This window comes from Marmota monax, unplaced genomic scaffold, assembly GCF_021218885.2.
Source record: "Marmota monax isolate L192 unplaced genomic scaffold, Marmota_monax_Labrador192_F-V1.1 WCK01_AAM20220418_F8-fsc00018, whole genome shotgun sequence".
In the NCBI taxonomy this organism is placed as follows: Eukaryota; Metazoa; Chordata; class Mammalia; order Rodentia; family Sciuridae; genus Marmota; species Marmota monax.
Genome location: NW_026692201.1, coordinates 1,479,588 through 1,495,228, shown reverse-complemented (window position 1 = coordinate 1,495,228; position 15,641 = coordinate 1,479,588). Strand labels below are relative to the sequence as shown.

At 35.1% G+C, this 15,641-nt stretch overlaps 1 protein-coding gene across 1 annotated transcript in view; it reads right to left on the bottom strand.

The window, feature by feature from the left end:
• Ankrd31 (ankyrin repeat domain 31) overlaps nucleotides 1-15,144 on the bottom strand; it is a 189,519-nt gene extending 174,375 nt beyond the window's left edge. The window contains exons 1-2 of the mRNA XM_058574096.1: nucleotides 14,878-15,144; nucleotides 565-638 (exon numbers count right to left, since the gene is read on the bottom strand). Coding sequence (XP_058430079.1) covers nucleotides 565-638; nucleotides 14,878-14,981 — 178 coding nt within the window. The 5' untranslated portion in view covers nucleotides 14,982-15,144. The remainder of the gene's footprint in view (nucleotides 1-564; nucleotides 639-14,877) is intronic.
• Nucleotides 15,145-15,641: the final 497 nt, after the last annotated feature.

The window sequence follows — 15,641 nt, the reverse complement described above, 5'->3', positions numbered from 1 at the left end:
TTTACACCAATTCCTCCAAAATAAAAGGAAGGTTCACAGAAAAAAAATCCATACAAAGAAATAATCTACATTTAGTCAGCTACTGCAGAATTGATCTTGTAAGATGCAGTTTTCTAGAAATATTTAAATCAACCTAGAAGTGGGCACAGGAAGTACAGCTAATTGGTAAGTGAAATGTAATTTTTAAAAATAAACATACCAAGTATATGTGGTGTAATTTTAGTCTGTAAGAATAAGTGTAGTTATTAAGAAATATTATTTACTTTTACGAATAAGCTATAGGTTTAAGGTAGAGATTTTGGCAGTCAGGGGGAGACAAGCTATCAAGAGTGCTACTTTAATGTCTATGGATCATTTCTAGGAGTCTTAAATATCTTCTGGAAGCTACAATTCCCATTTTTGTCCCTTCTATACCTTAACAGACCTTACAGTCTGTTACACATATTTATAAGAAACTAACTTTGCATAAAGTTAAGAATAAGACTAAATATAAAATTGCGGTAATGGAACAATAATAGTTGGGAAAATAATATGAGAATTCTTATTGAAAAGAATCATTCTCACCTTGGCACAGTCCACTTATACCAGGATGAACACTGAACTCAGATCTAAGAGATTTGTCTTGATCAAAGAATAACCTTTTGAATACCAAAAGAGAAAGCACATTATTATCATGTCTCTGAAACAAAGACTAAGATTTTAACTATCATTTTTATTGTACTTATGCTTGCTAAAATTCTTAGTTACACCACTTTTAACATTTTTATTTCAAAGTATTATTTCAGAAATGTCCACTTTAATTTTTGGATTTATTTCTCACTATGTTTGAGACAGCATCAATGTGAGGAAAAGAGAAGACACACAGCCTTAGCCTTTGAGAAACTCCAAATCTAATGAGGGATATACAATTTTAAAATAACAGTAATTCTCCCTGGTAAGTATGCTACTCAGCAGACATAAGTATTTATCTTTTCTACTGAAAAGGTAGGCAAAGAAAATTAGGTATGTGATGAATACCTATAGACTCAGTTACAAGGGAGCCTGAGGCAGGAGGATCACAAGTTTGAGCCTAGTGTGGGCAATATAATAGGATGCCATCCCAAAAAATATATAAAAAAAATGGGCAAAGGACTTGAAAAGACATTTCCGCAAAAAGGAAGTACAAATGGTCAGTAAATACATAAAAAGATGCCCAATATCACTAATCATTAGGGAAATCAAAATCATGTGATATGCCACTTCACAATCCTTAGGACCGCTGTTGTTAAAAAAAAAAAAAAAAAATTTAAAGTATTGGTAAGGATGTGAAGAAACTGGAATGCATATGTATTGCTGGTGGAAATGCAAAGTGGCATTACTATGAAAAATGGTATGGTGATTCTTAAACTTATTAAAAAGAACTGCCACTTGATTTAGCAATTCTGCTTCTGGGTACATATGAAAAAAAAAACTAAAAGCAGGGACTTGAACACATCGTTGTATAACTGTGTTCAGAGAAGCATGATTAATAAGAGCCAAAAGGAGGAAACAACCAAATGTCCCTTAATGGATACATGGATAAATATGGCATAAACATACAATGGAATAGTACTCTGTTTTAAAAAGAAATGCAGATAGATATATGCTGTAACATGAATGAATCTTGAAGACATTATGCTAAGTGAAATAATCCAGACTCAAAAAAGCAAATATTACATGATTCTACTCATATGAGGTACCTAGAGTAGTCAAATTCATAGAGACAAAAGGTAAAATAGTGGTTGGTATGGATGGAAGGAGAGGAGAATGAGGAGTTATGATTTAACAGGTATATGATGTCACTACAGGATGATTAGGAAATAGTAATGGTTGAAGAACAATGTCAATGTACTTAAATATACACTTTAAAATGGTAGATATGGGGCTGAAGCTGTAGCTCAGTGGCAGAGCACTTTCCTAGCATGCACAGGGCACTGGGTTCAATCCTCAGCACCACATAAAAGAAAATAAATAAAATAAAGGCATTCTGTCCATCTACAACTACAAAAAAAAATTTTTTTTAATGGTAAATACGGTGCCAGATACAGTGGTACCTATAATCCTAGCAGCTTGGTAGTCTGAGACAGGAGGATCACCAGTTCAAAGCCAGCCTCAGCAATTTAGCAAGGCCCTAAGAAACTTAGTGAGACGTCTCTACATAAAATATAACAAAGGGCTGGGGATGTGGCTCAGTAGTTAAATGCCCCTGGGTTCAATCCCCAGTGGGGGGGAGGATGGTATAGATATGGTAAATTTTATGTAATGCACATTTTACTACAATAAAAATTAAAAAAACAAAACAGTTTTCTAAAATCTAAGAATGCAAAAATGAATCATCTATGCTAAGGCATGCATGTGTAGTTTGGTACTAAGGGCTTTTGTTTACTTACTTGTTCATGTTCCTTTCTACTTTTTTAACTGAAAATTTCAAATACAAGTACTAACTCTGCCCCCTGCTGGTCTCCCAATAGATTTTTTTGTCTTTTTTAGTTTTTTAAAGAATTTAACCTTTATTTGTTGTTTTAATGTGGTACTAAAGATCAAACCCAGAGCCTCACCTGTGCTAGGCAAGCATTCTACCACTGAGCCACAACCCAAGTCCCCCAATGGACTATTTTAAAGTGAACTCTAAATACAATAACCATTTCATATGAAAATACTTTGTATGTTAACTCTCAAATACAAAAATTTAATATAACAATAATCATGTCTTTGAAAATAACCATATCATTACACCTAAGAAGTCAATAATTCCTTAATGTTATTAAATTTAGGCTGTGGTAAACAGATTATAAAATAGCTCCTGATATGTATACCCTATGTAATTTCTTCCCTTGAGTATAGGCTGGACCCAGTAACTCTTCTAATGAACAGAATATAGTAAATACAATAGAATGTTACTTCTGAGACTAGCTCACAAGAAGACATGGGCTTGAATCATGTTCTCCCTTTTATACTCTCTCTTCTTCCCTCTGATGAAAGTCAGCATGTCATGCTGTGAACTATACTATGGAAAAGCCTACACAGTAAACTTAAAGTGGCCTCCAGTCAAGAGTCAAAGATGAAGCTGTGGTAAGGATATGGGGAGGGGTACACATATACATTGCTGGTAGGACTACAAATTGGTGCAATCACTCTGAAAAGCAGTATGGAGATTCCTCAAAAAACTAGGAATGGAACCAACATTTGACCCAGCTATCCCACTCCTCAGTATATATCCAAAGGAGTTAAAATTAGCATACTACTATCCTGTATATTTCCAGTAAAATGTTAATTAGACTTAAGCACACACTTGTAATCCTAGCAGCTCCAGAGGCACAGCAGGAGAATCATGAGTTCAAAGCAAGCCTCAGCAATTTAGAGAGGCCCTAAACAACTTAGTGAGACCCTATCTCAAAATAAAAATATAAAAACTACAGAACACTAAAGAAAGAAATTGAAGAAGAACTTAGAAGACAGAAAGATCTCCCATGTTCTTGGATAGACAAGAGTTAATATTGTCACAACGGTCATACTACCAAAAGCACTATGCAAATTTAACGCAATTCCTGAAATTTCAATGACATTCTTCATAGAAATAGAAAAAGCAGTCATGAAATTCATTTGGAAAAATAAGAGGCCAGATTATTCAAAGCAATACTTAGTGAGAAAAGCAAAGCAGGAGACCTCATAATACCAGACCTTAAATTATACAACAGAGCTATAGTAAAAAAACAGCATGATATTGGCACAAAAATAGGCAAGAAGACCAATGGAACAGAATGGTAGAGACAGAGACAAACCCACAAAAATACAGTTATCTCATTCCTAGACAAAGGTGCCAAAAGCATACACTGGAGAAAAGATAGCCTCTTCAACAAATGGTATTGGGAAAATTGGAAATCTATATGTAGCAGAATGAAATTTAACCCCTATTTCTCATGCCACACAAAACTCAACTCAAAGTGGATCAAAGACCTACGCATTAGACCAGAAACCCTATACCAACTAGATGAAAAATGTAGATCCAATACATCATCATGTCAACTTAGGAAAAGAATTCCTCAACTAGACTCCTAAAGTGCAAGAAGTAAATTAAGTATCAATAAGTAGAAGGCCATCAAATTAAAAAGCTTCTTCACAACAAAGGGAATAATCAATAACATGAAGAGGAAGCTTACAGAATGGAAGAGAATCTTTGCCACCTACACCTCAGAGAGAACATAAATCTCCAGGATATATTAAGAGCTCAAAAAAATTACCACCAACAGAACAAACAACCCAATAATGGGCAAAGGAAATGAACAGGCACTTCACAGAAGAAGAAATACAAGTGGTCAACAAATACATTAAAAAATGTTCAACATCTCTAGCAATTAGAGAAATGCAAATTAAAACTACACTAAGATTCCATCTCACTCCAATCAGAATGGCAACAATCAAGAACACAAGTAACAATAAATGTTGGCAAGGATGTGGGGAGGGGTACACATATACATTGCTGGTAAGAGTACAAATTGGTGCAATCACTCTGAAACGCAGTATGGAGATTCCTCAAAAAAACTAGAAATGGAACCAACATTTGACCCAGCTATCCCACTCGTCAGTATATATCCAAAGGAGTTAAAATTAGCATACTACAATGACACAGCCACATCAATGTTTATAGCAGCTCAATTCACAAAAGCTATGACACCAACCTAAGAGCTCTTCAACAGATGAATAGATAAAGAAAACATGGTATACATACATAACATAATATTACATAGGAAAATGTTGAATTTTAGAATAAGTTGTAACACAGCAAAAGAAAACTAATAATAGTCATATTTTTCCAACTGTGTCTCTTCATAATCACTATGTTCAATTCAGGATCAAAAAATATAAGTGTGGGCTGGGGATGTGGCTCAAGCAGTAACGCACTCGCCTGGCATGCGCGGGGTACTGGGTTCGATCCTCAGCCATAAAATAAAGACGTTGTGTCCACCAAAAACTAAAAAATAAATATTAAAAAAATTCTCCCTCTCTCTCTAAAATATATATGTGTGTGTGTGTGTGTGTGTGTGTACCTTGATACACATTACATTTAAATACTATGTCTTTTTACTTTCTTTTAAAATCTATTGATTATCCTTTCTTCCCTGACCCATTGAAATTTATTTATTGAAAAAACTGAGTTGTGTTTCCTATGGAGTATTCCACATTTTGGAATTGCTGATTTCATGTCATCTAACATGTTCCTCTGTCCCCGTATATTTCCAGTAAAATGTTAATTAGACTTAGAAGTCTGATCTAATTAAAGCTCACTTTTGGAGAACATGTAGGTACTTAAAAAAAGCAATAACAGAGTATGATTGATATTCTTTTTGTGATGTTAGTGCCCATTGATGACCACTGCCTACATCCACTCATTACTTCATAGGGAATAAATGGAATGGGGTATTTTAGTTTATCATTCTTTCTCAATTTATTATTAGAAGTACATATATTAAAAATCTTTTGCTCATTAGTTTGTAATTACACTCAGTTAAGACACATTATAAGGGAACTAGGAAAGGTAAGATAAATGCCAATTAGCAGGGAACTAGGAAAGGTAAGATAAATGCCAATTCTTTCTCTTTCTTGACTAGTTTTCAGAATAAAATAAAGCTTTTTAAAGACTATTTGGAACTTATAGATTTAAATCCACTGCTGTTATTATTCTTATCAAATTCTTCCATTTTTGCCTAGTAAAAACTTCTTCAAAGTGGCTCATGATGATCTTACTTGTTATGGGCTGAACTGTGTCCCCACAAATTTCTTATGTTGAAAACCTTAACCACTAATGTGACTTTATTTGGAGATAAACACTTTAAAGAGGTAATCTAGATTAAATGAGGTCACTAGGATCTCATTTAATAAGTCTAGGGCCCTTCTATGTAAGTACAACTGAGGAAAAGACCATGTGAAGATAGAAGAAGCAAACACTGCTTACAAGCCAAGTAGAGAGGCCTTAGGAGAAACCAACCCTGCTGGCACCTTGATCTTGGACCTCTAGCCTCCAGAACTGTGATTGAATTAATTTATTCATTTAAGCCACCAAGTCTGTAGAATTTTGTTAGGGTATCCCAAGCAAACTAATAACACCATTAGTTCTTAACTATCTTCACAGCATAAGATATTCCAGGTTCATCTTAAACATCTCTTGCCTCAGACCTAAAACATCATTTCCAGTGAGACCTTTGCTCCTTTTAGGAGAAAGCCATATTTACAGTCCATAAACTAATAATTATCATTAATAATGTGATTACTTAAGAAAGTTATTTTGTGTTTCTCAGCACCAAGTGGACTTTCGCAAAGATCCGAATGCAACTGGCAAAAGCAGGTTCCCTACTTTGCTTCAATGCTAACTAAAAAGCTGCATTTCTCTCCAAAATCTAGTAAATAGGAGCCACTTTGCCTTTATATGTATTATATGTATTCTGTATATATTTTCCTTATTACATAAGAAAGCATCACTAAATTGGAGAAGTTTAAAATGTTTCAAGGTTTCATGCCCAGCACAGAGGTGCCTTTTTTTAAAAAATCATGTTGTACATGATAAACTGCAAAGTTGCCCATAATATTTATCTGCTTTAATTTGTATTTTGTGACTTTTTATAAAGGTTTATTGAGTAATTTTTTATTTATTCCAATTAGTTATACATGACAGCAGAATGCATTTCGACACATCATATACAAATGGAGTGTAACTTCTCATTCTTCTGGTTGTACATGATGTAGATAATATTCTTGAAACCTAAGAATTAGATAATTGTTTTTATTTTTTTTAATATTTTTACCTTTATTTTTATTTACTTATTTTTATGTGGTGCTGAGGATTGAACCCAGTGCCTCACACATGCTAGGCAAGCGCTCTACCGCTGAGCCACAACCTTTGCAGGAATCTTATTCATGTTTATTCCTTATAATTATGTAAAACATTTACATGTTCAAAACACAAATGCATAAAACAAGACCTACACAGAAAGAAATTTCTAACTCTGTCCCTTCACCTACCTATTCTCTCCTTCCTGATTCTTGGTTAACTAAATCCCCAAACTTCCTAATAATACCAGCAAAATTAACAACATAAAGAACTCCTGGATTGTGGCTCAGTGGTAGAGTGCTTGCCTAGCATGTGTGAGGCACTGGGTTTGATACCAGGTATCACATAAAAAATTTTTTTTTAAATAAAATAAAGGCATTGTGTCCATCTACAACTAAAAAATAAAGTTTAAAAAAAAAAAAAAAAAAAAAAGAACTCCAGTCCTTAACTTTTCTAATACATCCTCCAAGAAAGTAAATACAGGCACCTGCTGTAAGGAAAAAAAAAAGCAATTTTCTTGGCTCAATTTCTACTGGCCATTACTAATGATTAAAAATTCATTACTCAATCCATTACTGCAGTGCAGTTTTCAGGTAAAACATTAACTTTAATTTCCCTAAAAAGCAGAATTATTTTAACTCTTAAAATTTTTTTTTTAACCTAAAAACTACACAAAGGGTCATGGAGGAATCTGGGGGAATAATGGAACTGTTCTTTAACTTGATTGTGGTAGTAGTTACACAACTGAATGTGTTTGTCAAAACTCACAGAACATCAATGCTAAAAAAAAAGTAAATTTACTGTATGGAAATTCCATCTTGAAAGGTGGAATATAAAGGCACATCAAAATATGCCACTTTATCCTAAAAATTACTTTAAGCTAAAGGCAATTAGAAAAACTGCAGTGGAAGAAGAGCATTCTAATCTCCTCTTTTTCTTCCTGAATATAGGAGATAATAACTTCTATGTAAAAGATGCCTTCCCTGTACAAGAAAAAAAACAACAACACTATTTTATAGGGAGTTAGTCTAGAAAATTCTGTACAAACAGACCTTAATTATTATCTCCCTTTAATCTCCATACATAATTACTTTTTCATAAGTGTCTTTGTTCAACTTAATACAAAAGCACATAGATTTTTGTCACTTCTTTGGTCTTTATTCCTTTACAAGAAATCCTGTCATATGAAACTTACATTAAATTTATATTCTTTATTCCTATGCCAATTTAATCCTCAGACCTAGATGGGACCCTGAGAGGGGAGAGGTAAAATTTCTGCCCCTATTACAATCTTTTTTTTTAAATTTTTTTTTAGTTATACATGGACATGATATCTTTATTTTGTTTATTTATTTTTATGTGGTGCTGATGATAGAACCCAGTGCCCCACATGTGTGAGGCAAATGCTCTGCCACTGAGCCACAACCCCAGACTTCCTATTATAATCTTAATGCAATAAAAAAGAAAAAGATATCAGATATTAATAGTCAATATGTAAAACTTATAAATATGTATTATACAATAAAATTACCAACAAGACTTTTTGTTGAATTATACAACTGATTCTGAAGTTCACACTATAAAGTAAATAAGTGTGGCTAGAAAAATAAGAATAAGGAAGGAACAACCTATATTATTTTCTGATATAAAATATTTTCAAAATGTAATACTGGCACATAAATTGACAGATCAATAAACAGAATAAACTCCCTTGAAATAAACTCATTATATATAGGGATTTAGTATATTAAAGAGGGGACATCTCAAATCAGTGAGAAAATGATGATTTTTTTCAAAAAAAAAATGATACTACGAAAATAAAGAAAATATTTAGAAAATAATTTAGTTGAATCCATACTTAACCCTCTACTTCAAAAAAATTCCATATGAATCAAAGATGTAAATGCTAAAAAATAAATCAAACAGTACTAGAAGAAACCAAGGAAGAATTCTTTTATAACTGCAGTGGGTGGAAGAAAGGCCTTTTTAATCATGAGACAAAACACAAAAAACTCAATTATCAAGATAATAAACACCCAATCTCTTTGACATAGTGCTTCTATTTTGAGAAAATAGTTTTATGTGTGTTCTTAAACATATATGTATTTAGAAAATATCTCTGAAAGAATAACAAGAAATCAAACATATTGGTTGCCAATGTTAAAAAAAATGGATGGCTCACTGAACAGAGATGAGGGAGACTTTTTATTCAGTCTTTCATTACAATCTTTCATACAGTTTTTTAATTTTGAGTCATGTAAATGTAGTATCTATTCAAAAGTGTTGTAGCAAACATAGGCAATGAGAAGAAGCAGAAAAAGAAATCCCCTCTGTTTCTACCTATATTAAGACTTTGCTTTATTTTCTTCTTGCTTTCTTTCTATACAGGTTTAAACTGTAAATTCTTTTATAAATATTGGATACATCTGTACAAGGCTTTAGAAACTACATTTTTTTCCACCTAGGAATATATTCAAACATTCGCAATACCATTCAAAATCTTTCCCAAACCATTAAATATTGATATCAGAAAGATATATCATAAATTTATTTAAGAATCATATGATCCTAAATAACTTACTTGTTTTTGAAATTTGAACTATTGCAAATAACTGAGATAATTTTCTAATATGTAAATTATTGATTATAATTTTTACTGCTTCTTTAAGGAATGATTTAAGACTATTTTTAATCCTAAAAGGAAAATGAAGACAGTGGGCTCCAGAAAAATTATTCCTTCATGTTCAATCAACAAATAAGTGAAAACAGAACTTTAATTTCCTGAAGCTTAATTAAACCAAATATTAGTCAAGAACTAATATTCCAAAAGCCACAACTACTTCATTATGGATGTAGTATTTTATTAATAAAATATAACTTTAAAATTTTAAGAAAAGAAATGCTGAGAACTTTTAACTATTAAGAGGAAAGGGAAATTTAGGGGGGAAACCTGAAATACTTTTCCCTGCTTTGTTAAAGCACAGTGAAGCTGTGATCCCAATGACTCAGGAGGCTGAGGCAGGAGAACTGTAAATTCAAAGCCAGGCTTGCAACTTAGGCAGACCCTGTTTCAAAATAAAATATAAAAAGGGGCTAGAGATGTAACTCAGTTGTAAAGTGCCCCTGAGTTCAATCCCCAGTACCAAAAAAAAGTACAATGAAAATTTTCATGACAATTAGGGTTTCAGTTTTATGTTATCAAAATTTTGACAGCACAGAGTCCTAATGCCATACTGAGTCTGATTCACAAAAAAAAAAAAAAAAAAAAATTAAAATATCCTTTTACAGTAACACCTCTAAAAATAGTAACCATTCTGCATTCATCAGTGCAATAGCCTCTACTTTGACATAGATCCTGCCCCAAATGGTTGTTTTCATTAGCTAATTTAATATGATTAATTTTGTTTCCTGTACTTTATATTCGTTCCTAGCTTCCTCAAGTAGGAGCATCTCCTTTTTAATAAGTATTTTATTTTGTATTAATGTTTTATTGTTTGTGTTTATTTTTATTTATTTCCCCCATATTTTTATTGGTACATTATAATTATACATAATGGTGAGATTTGTTGTTACATATTATAACAAGTATTTTCAATCTAGGCAATTCATATGAATACATTACTAATCTATCTTGAAGGAACAGAATTAATACCTATCTTTCAGGTTCATAGGTATACTATGTGCAATTATAATGTTCAGAGGACATGATTATGGAACTACCCCACTGTTACATAAATCTGAGTTCAGGTCACTGAAGATAAACTCAAATTCATGTAACAATGAGGTAGTTCCATAATTCTGAATAGGATTAAATTGAGATATAACCTTCATGTTATTGAGCAGTTAACATACCAGAGGCTGAGACAGAAAATAAGGTTTGTTAATAAGTACCCAGAGCATATATAAGAAAAATGAATCTTGCCTCTCAGGGGAAAAAAAAAATCACAAGCAAACAAAACCCTGTTAGTATCCTGAATTTTTACAGCTTAGCAGCAATACCTATAAAGCCACAAAGAGGATTAAATGTACCTTAGGACAAGATTTCTCAGGCTCTCAAGTGCTTCTTCTGAAAGTACTGCCTCTTCTAATCCCAAAGGTCATGAAATTCTCCATTCTCATCAAAAACATCTTAGCAGCTACAGTTCTTCAGGAATACTGAACTATATGGAACTGTATAATGTTCTGCCTGTTGGAGATCCCTGCCCTACTAGGATCTATACTCCTCATTCCAATCAAAATTGGGAGCTCCTACATGATAAACAGCCAAAATTAATTATACAGAAGAAGATAAAGAAAAGGAAAACCAAAAAACCTGGCATTTGGCTCCAGTTCTGCTTAGACTTTGTTTCACTGAAAGAACACTAATTTTTAATATTAGTCTAGAAAGTTTGAAAGAATGTTCCTACCACATTGCAGATAAATATTTAAAAATGAATTGGGGGGCGGGGGAGACTGGCAGGCCAAGATAGAGTGAGCCATCTATAGCCTATTTCTCTAACTCATTACAACTAAAAACTCTAGAAAACTATTTTTTAAAGGCTATCTGAGAACTCCGAAAAGTAAGCAATATCAGGTTAGACTGGAAACTGAAAATGAAATCTCAATAATCACCTGTAATATCCATTTATTATTAAAGTTTCAGTTTATTATTTCGTTTGGTTTTGTTTGTTTAGTCTCTTTGGTTTTTTGTTGTTGTTGTTGTTGTTGTTTTTGTTTTTTTGTTTTGTTTTGTTTTTTGTCTAGTAGCTTTGATTTAAAGTCTAATCCCAGAACTACACAGTGGACACAGCATCAAAAAAGAAAGAAAGAAAATACCTATTTCCATCCAGAAGTGTATAGGAAATCACTGGGTTTTCTTTCGTTTCTCTCTGATTTCCCAGCCCTGTCTCAAGGCCAGTCCCAGCCTCTGACCTGTACCAATACCAACCATGCATCTGGGGCACTTAAATACTAAAGAAAAAGCTTTTTTATAATAGAGGAACTGGGAAAGGGAGTCTGTGTAAGTTTGAGGAGTATGGGAGAAATCCCCCTCTTCTCTCTTAACTCTTTGCCCTAAAGCCTGCTCTAGCTATAGGAAATTGTTAAGAGAAACTTGTTTTTCTGGTCACATGAAACAGCAAGCAGGTATAGGGAGTGAAGCAGGTATAAAAATCCTGGAGAAGAGATAGGGAAAGGAGAGTCACCTGTACATGACCCAACATAAATTCCAGACATAGTTCTGAACTGTTCCATATGTGGAACAGACCTTAGGAAGCATTACTAAGACTTAAAGAACTGAACTATGATATTAACTATTGTTCAACATCCAGATTACTTCCTTGATGTACACACAGACAGACTCAAATAGCACAGGAAAGACTAACGTAACCACCACACAAGACACATACAGAAGGCAAAACAGAAGACAAAGTCTAAATTAGTAAACTAGGTTGACTGCCTATCAGAATAAATAAAAACCAACACTCTCTAAAGGATTTTAACAAGGTCAAGAGTCCACAACATAATATATTCAAAATGTCCAGGATACAATCCAAAATTACTCAACATGAAAGAGATCCCATACCCCATAACCCTGGTGTTGAAAATATAAGTCAAAGAGTTTAAAGCAACTATCATAACCATCTTCCTTAAGATAAAAAGAATACTAATCAAATGGATGGGAAGATTGAAATTCTCGGGAGAGAAATATAAACCTTGAGAAACCAAATGGAAATTAAAAAAAAATTTTTTTAGTTGTAGATGAACACAATATCTTTATCTATTTATTATTTATGTGGTGCTGAGGATGGAATCCAGTGTCTCACATGTACAAGGCAAGTGCTCTACCACTGAGCTAGAATCCCAGCCTCAACCAAGTGGAATTTTTTTTTTTAAATATTTATTTTTTAGTTTTAGGTGGACACAATATCTCTATTTTATTTTTATGTGGTGCTGAGGATTGAACCCAGGGCCTCATGCATGGTAGGCAAGTGCTCTACCTCTGAGCCACAACCCTAGACCCCAAGTGGAAATTTTAGAGGAAAAGTTTTGAGGGACCTGTGGTTGTGGCCCAGCGGTAGATTGCATTAGAAATTATATGGTTTGAAAAACTGAGAGAAAATTTTAAAAAATTTTTAAAGATAAATAAATAGAGGCTCAAGGATCTGGGAAGTAATATCACAAGATCTAACATCCACATCATTGAAGTACCAAAAGGAAAGGAGAAAGAGTGGTATGAAAAAATATATTTGAAGGAATCATGACAGAAAAACTTCTAAAGTTGGTGAAAGATATTAATTTACAGATTGAAGAAGCTCAGTGAACTCCAAACAAAAAAAAAGAAAAGAAAAAGAAAATCATGCTCCATAATCAAACTGCTGAGCACCAAAGATAAGAAAAAACCTTGCCTTTGTCTTCTGTTTTGCCTTTTGAGATCAGTAGAGGGTAGGGAGCAATTGGGATATATTCCATGCTTTTATAATTATGTCACAATGGATCCTACTCTTATGTATAATTAAAAAGTACCAATAAAAAAGAAAAAAAAACTTTGAAGGCAGAGAAAAAAGTTACTTTACATACAAGAGAACAATAAATCAAATTGAGGGGGTGAAGTACAGCTTGACTAAGGGGGCAGCACACATTTTTTTTTTTACAGTAATGAAATTGTTCTGAATCTTGATTTGGAGGATGATTATGAGACTCCATGCATTTGTTAAAATGCTCTCTATATTCCAACAAGAGCATAAACTACTATATATACACATATAAAAGAACCAGAAACCTGGATATCACTCTTTACATTCTTCCCTTGCCCCTTTATATAATCAACCAGCATCTCCTACCAAATCTACTTCCTAAAGATTTCTCAAATTTGACCTTTTCCCTCCATTCCCACTGGTTCTTCCTAATTTAATCCCCATCATCTCACTCTACTTTGCTCCCAAAGCTTGCTTTGCAAAAGAAGATCCCTGCTTGAACAGTACCAGCTTTAAACCGGAAGCTTCTTAGAAATGCAGAAACTTGGACTTCACTGTAGAACTCCTGAACTGGAATCATCCACAATTTAGCAGAATTCCAGAGTGACTTAAAAGCAGATTAAAATTTGAAACCCCTAATTTGGGGCATACCAGAGTGAATGGAAATCTAATTATGATGAGCATCTTAACCAGAATACACAGAACACACATGAGGCCTTACATGGCTGCACCCTAGCTTCCTCTTTCACTACTTTCAACATCATACTTTACAATTCTACAAGATTTAACCCCTTGTACGTTCCAAAACACATACCACAACTATGCCCCTCTATACCTTTACCCCTTTCGATCCTTGACCAAGAATTCAACCTCTTCCTCATCTGGCTAATTCCTAACACACCTTCAAGCTTTTATTCATAAACCAACCCTAACAAACTCTACCCTGAGGTTGAGTCTCTCTGGGCTCCTAAACTATCTTGGAAATACCTCCATCCCTAGATTTCCTGTGGAATGTTGAAATTATCTGCTTAAGTGTTTTTCCTGGTCTTAAGTTTTCTCAAAAGCAAGCAGCCCTATCCTTTCGAGTCTTCCTGTGTGGAGCACAGAGAAGATGTTTAAGAAAAGCTTTGATGAACCGAAATTCCAATTTTTTTGTCCTTCTACAACATCCGTTCAGTTGGGTCGGGACCAGTTTCCCTATCACACAGTCTTTTCCTGAGAGAAATGCTGTTCATTAGCTTGAAGCAAAACTCATTTGAGGACTTCCATCCCAAGACTGTTGTGCCTATGCAAAAGTAAATACAGCCCCAGTCTAAGAGGAAATAATTTTTTTGGTAAATGCCATGAGGCCATATACTGTAAACCGTATTTTGTCGCTAGCAGGCGAGTGAAGGGCCCATGGTTGTTGCTTACTTAAGAATTCTCAGCTCAGGCGTGGCTGCCCCCTCCCCCAAGGTTCTAACCTGCCCACGAGCCCTCAGCTTGAGACCCACGACTTCACTCCACCCGAGACCCTCAAACAGCGCTTGGGCCCCCAGTGGCACGAGGGTTTGAAGCTGCAGGCCTAACTGTGGTCACCTTCTCCAGGGCAGCTCGTCGTCTTCAAAGTCGCTCTCTGTCACCGACCCCTCAATCACAGTTTCATCACTATCCGAATCTAGGCTCTGGGCGCCTTCCTCCATCTTCTCTTTGAAGGCGGGATCTTTTCTACCCTCCTCTAATTTCCCCTTTTCAGCAAGCAAAAGGACGCTTTGCGGGCCAGGGGAAATTATGAGTTTAAAATAATAATGGTAAAATTCTTGACAAGAGACGGGCCTCGCTGGGCAGCTCAGGACGCCCAGGGCTCTGCGAGCTGCGCGCGGTCACCGACGGGCAGGCGCTCCCGCTCCGTCGTCTCACCCGCGCCGCCAGGAGGGGGCAGCCGCGCGCCACACGTCGGAGTCGCACGCCGCGCACCGCCCCGCCCCGCCCCTCGGCTCCGACGGCCGGAAGTGGCCTTTGGCGCTCGCGCGGATGCTCTTTAGTATCGGTTCCAGCTTGGAAGTTGTTCTTCCGCTCTTTTGGCTGGGCGACAAGGCAACTGGGCTTACTGCTGCAGGGGCCAAAAGGCAACGGTGCTGCAGACCTCAGGTCGAACCCGCCGCACGTCACCTACAATGTACCTGGTGTGTGTGATTCTAATCGGAAAGGGCTGTCAGCTTCTGCATGCCCCAGCCAGTTGGACTCTCAGTACTGCATTTTAAAGCCAGAAAGTGGTCTTAGACCCAAAGAATGGTTATGCAGCCCACCAGGCTCTTTCTTTCACCTTAATCTCTCTCCAAGATAGGCAAAACAGATACGCT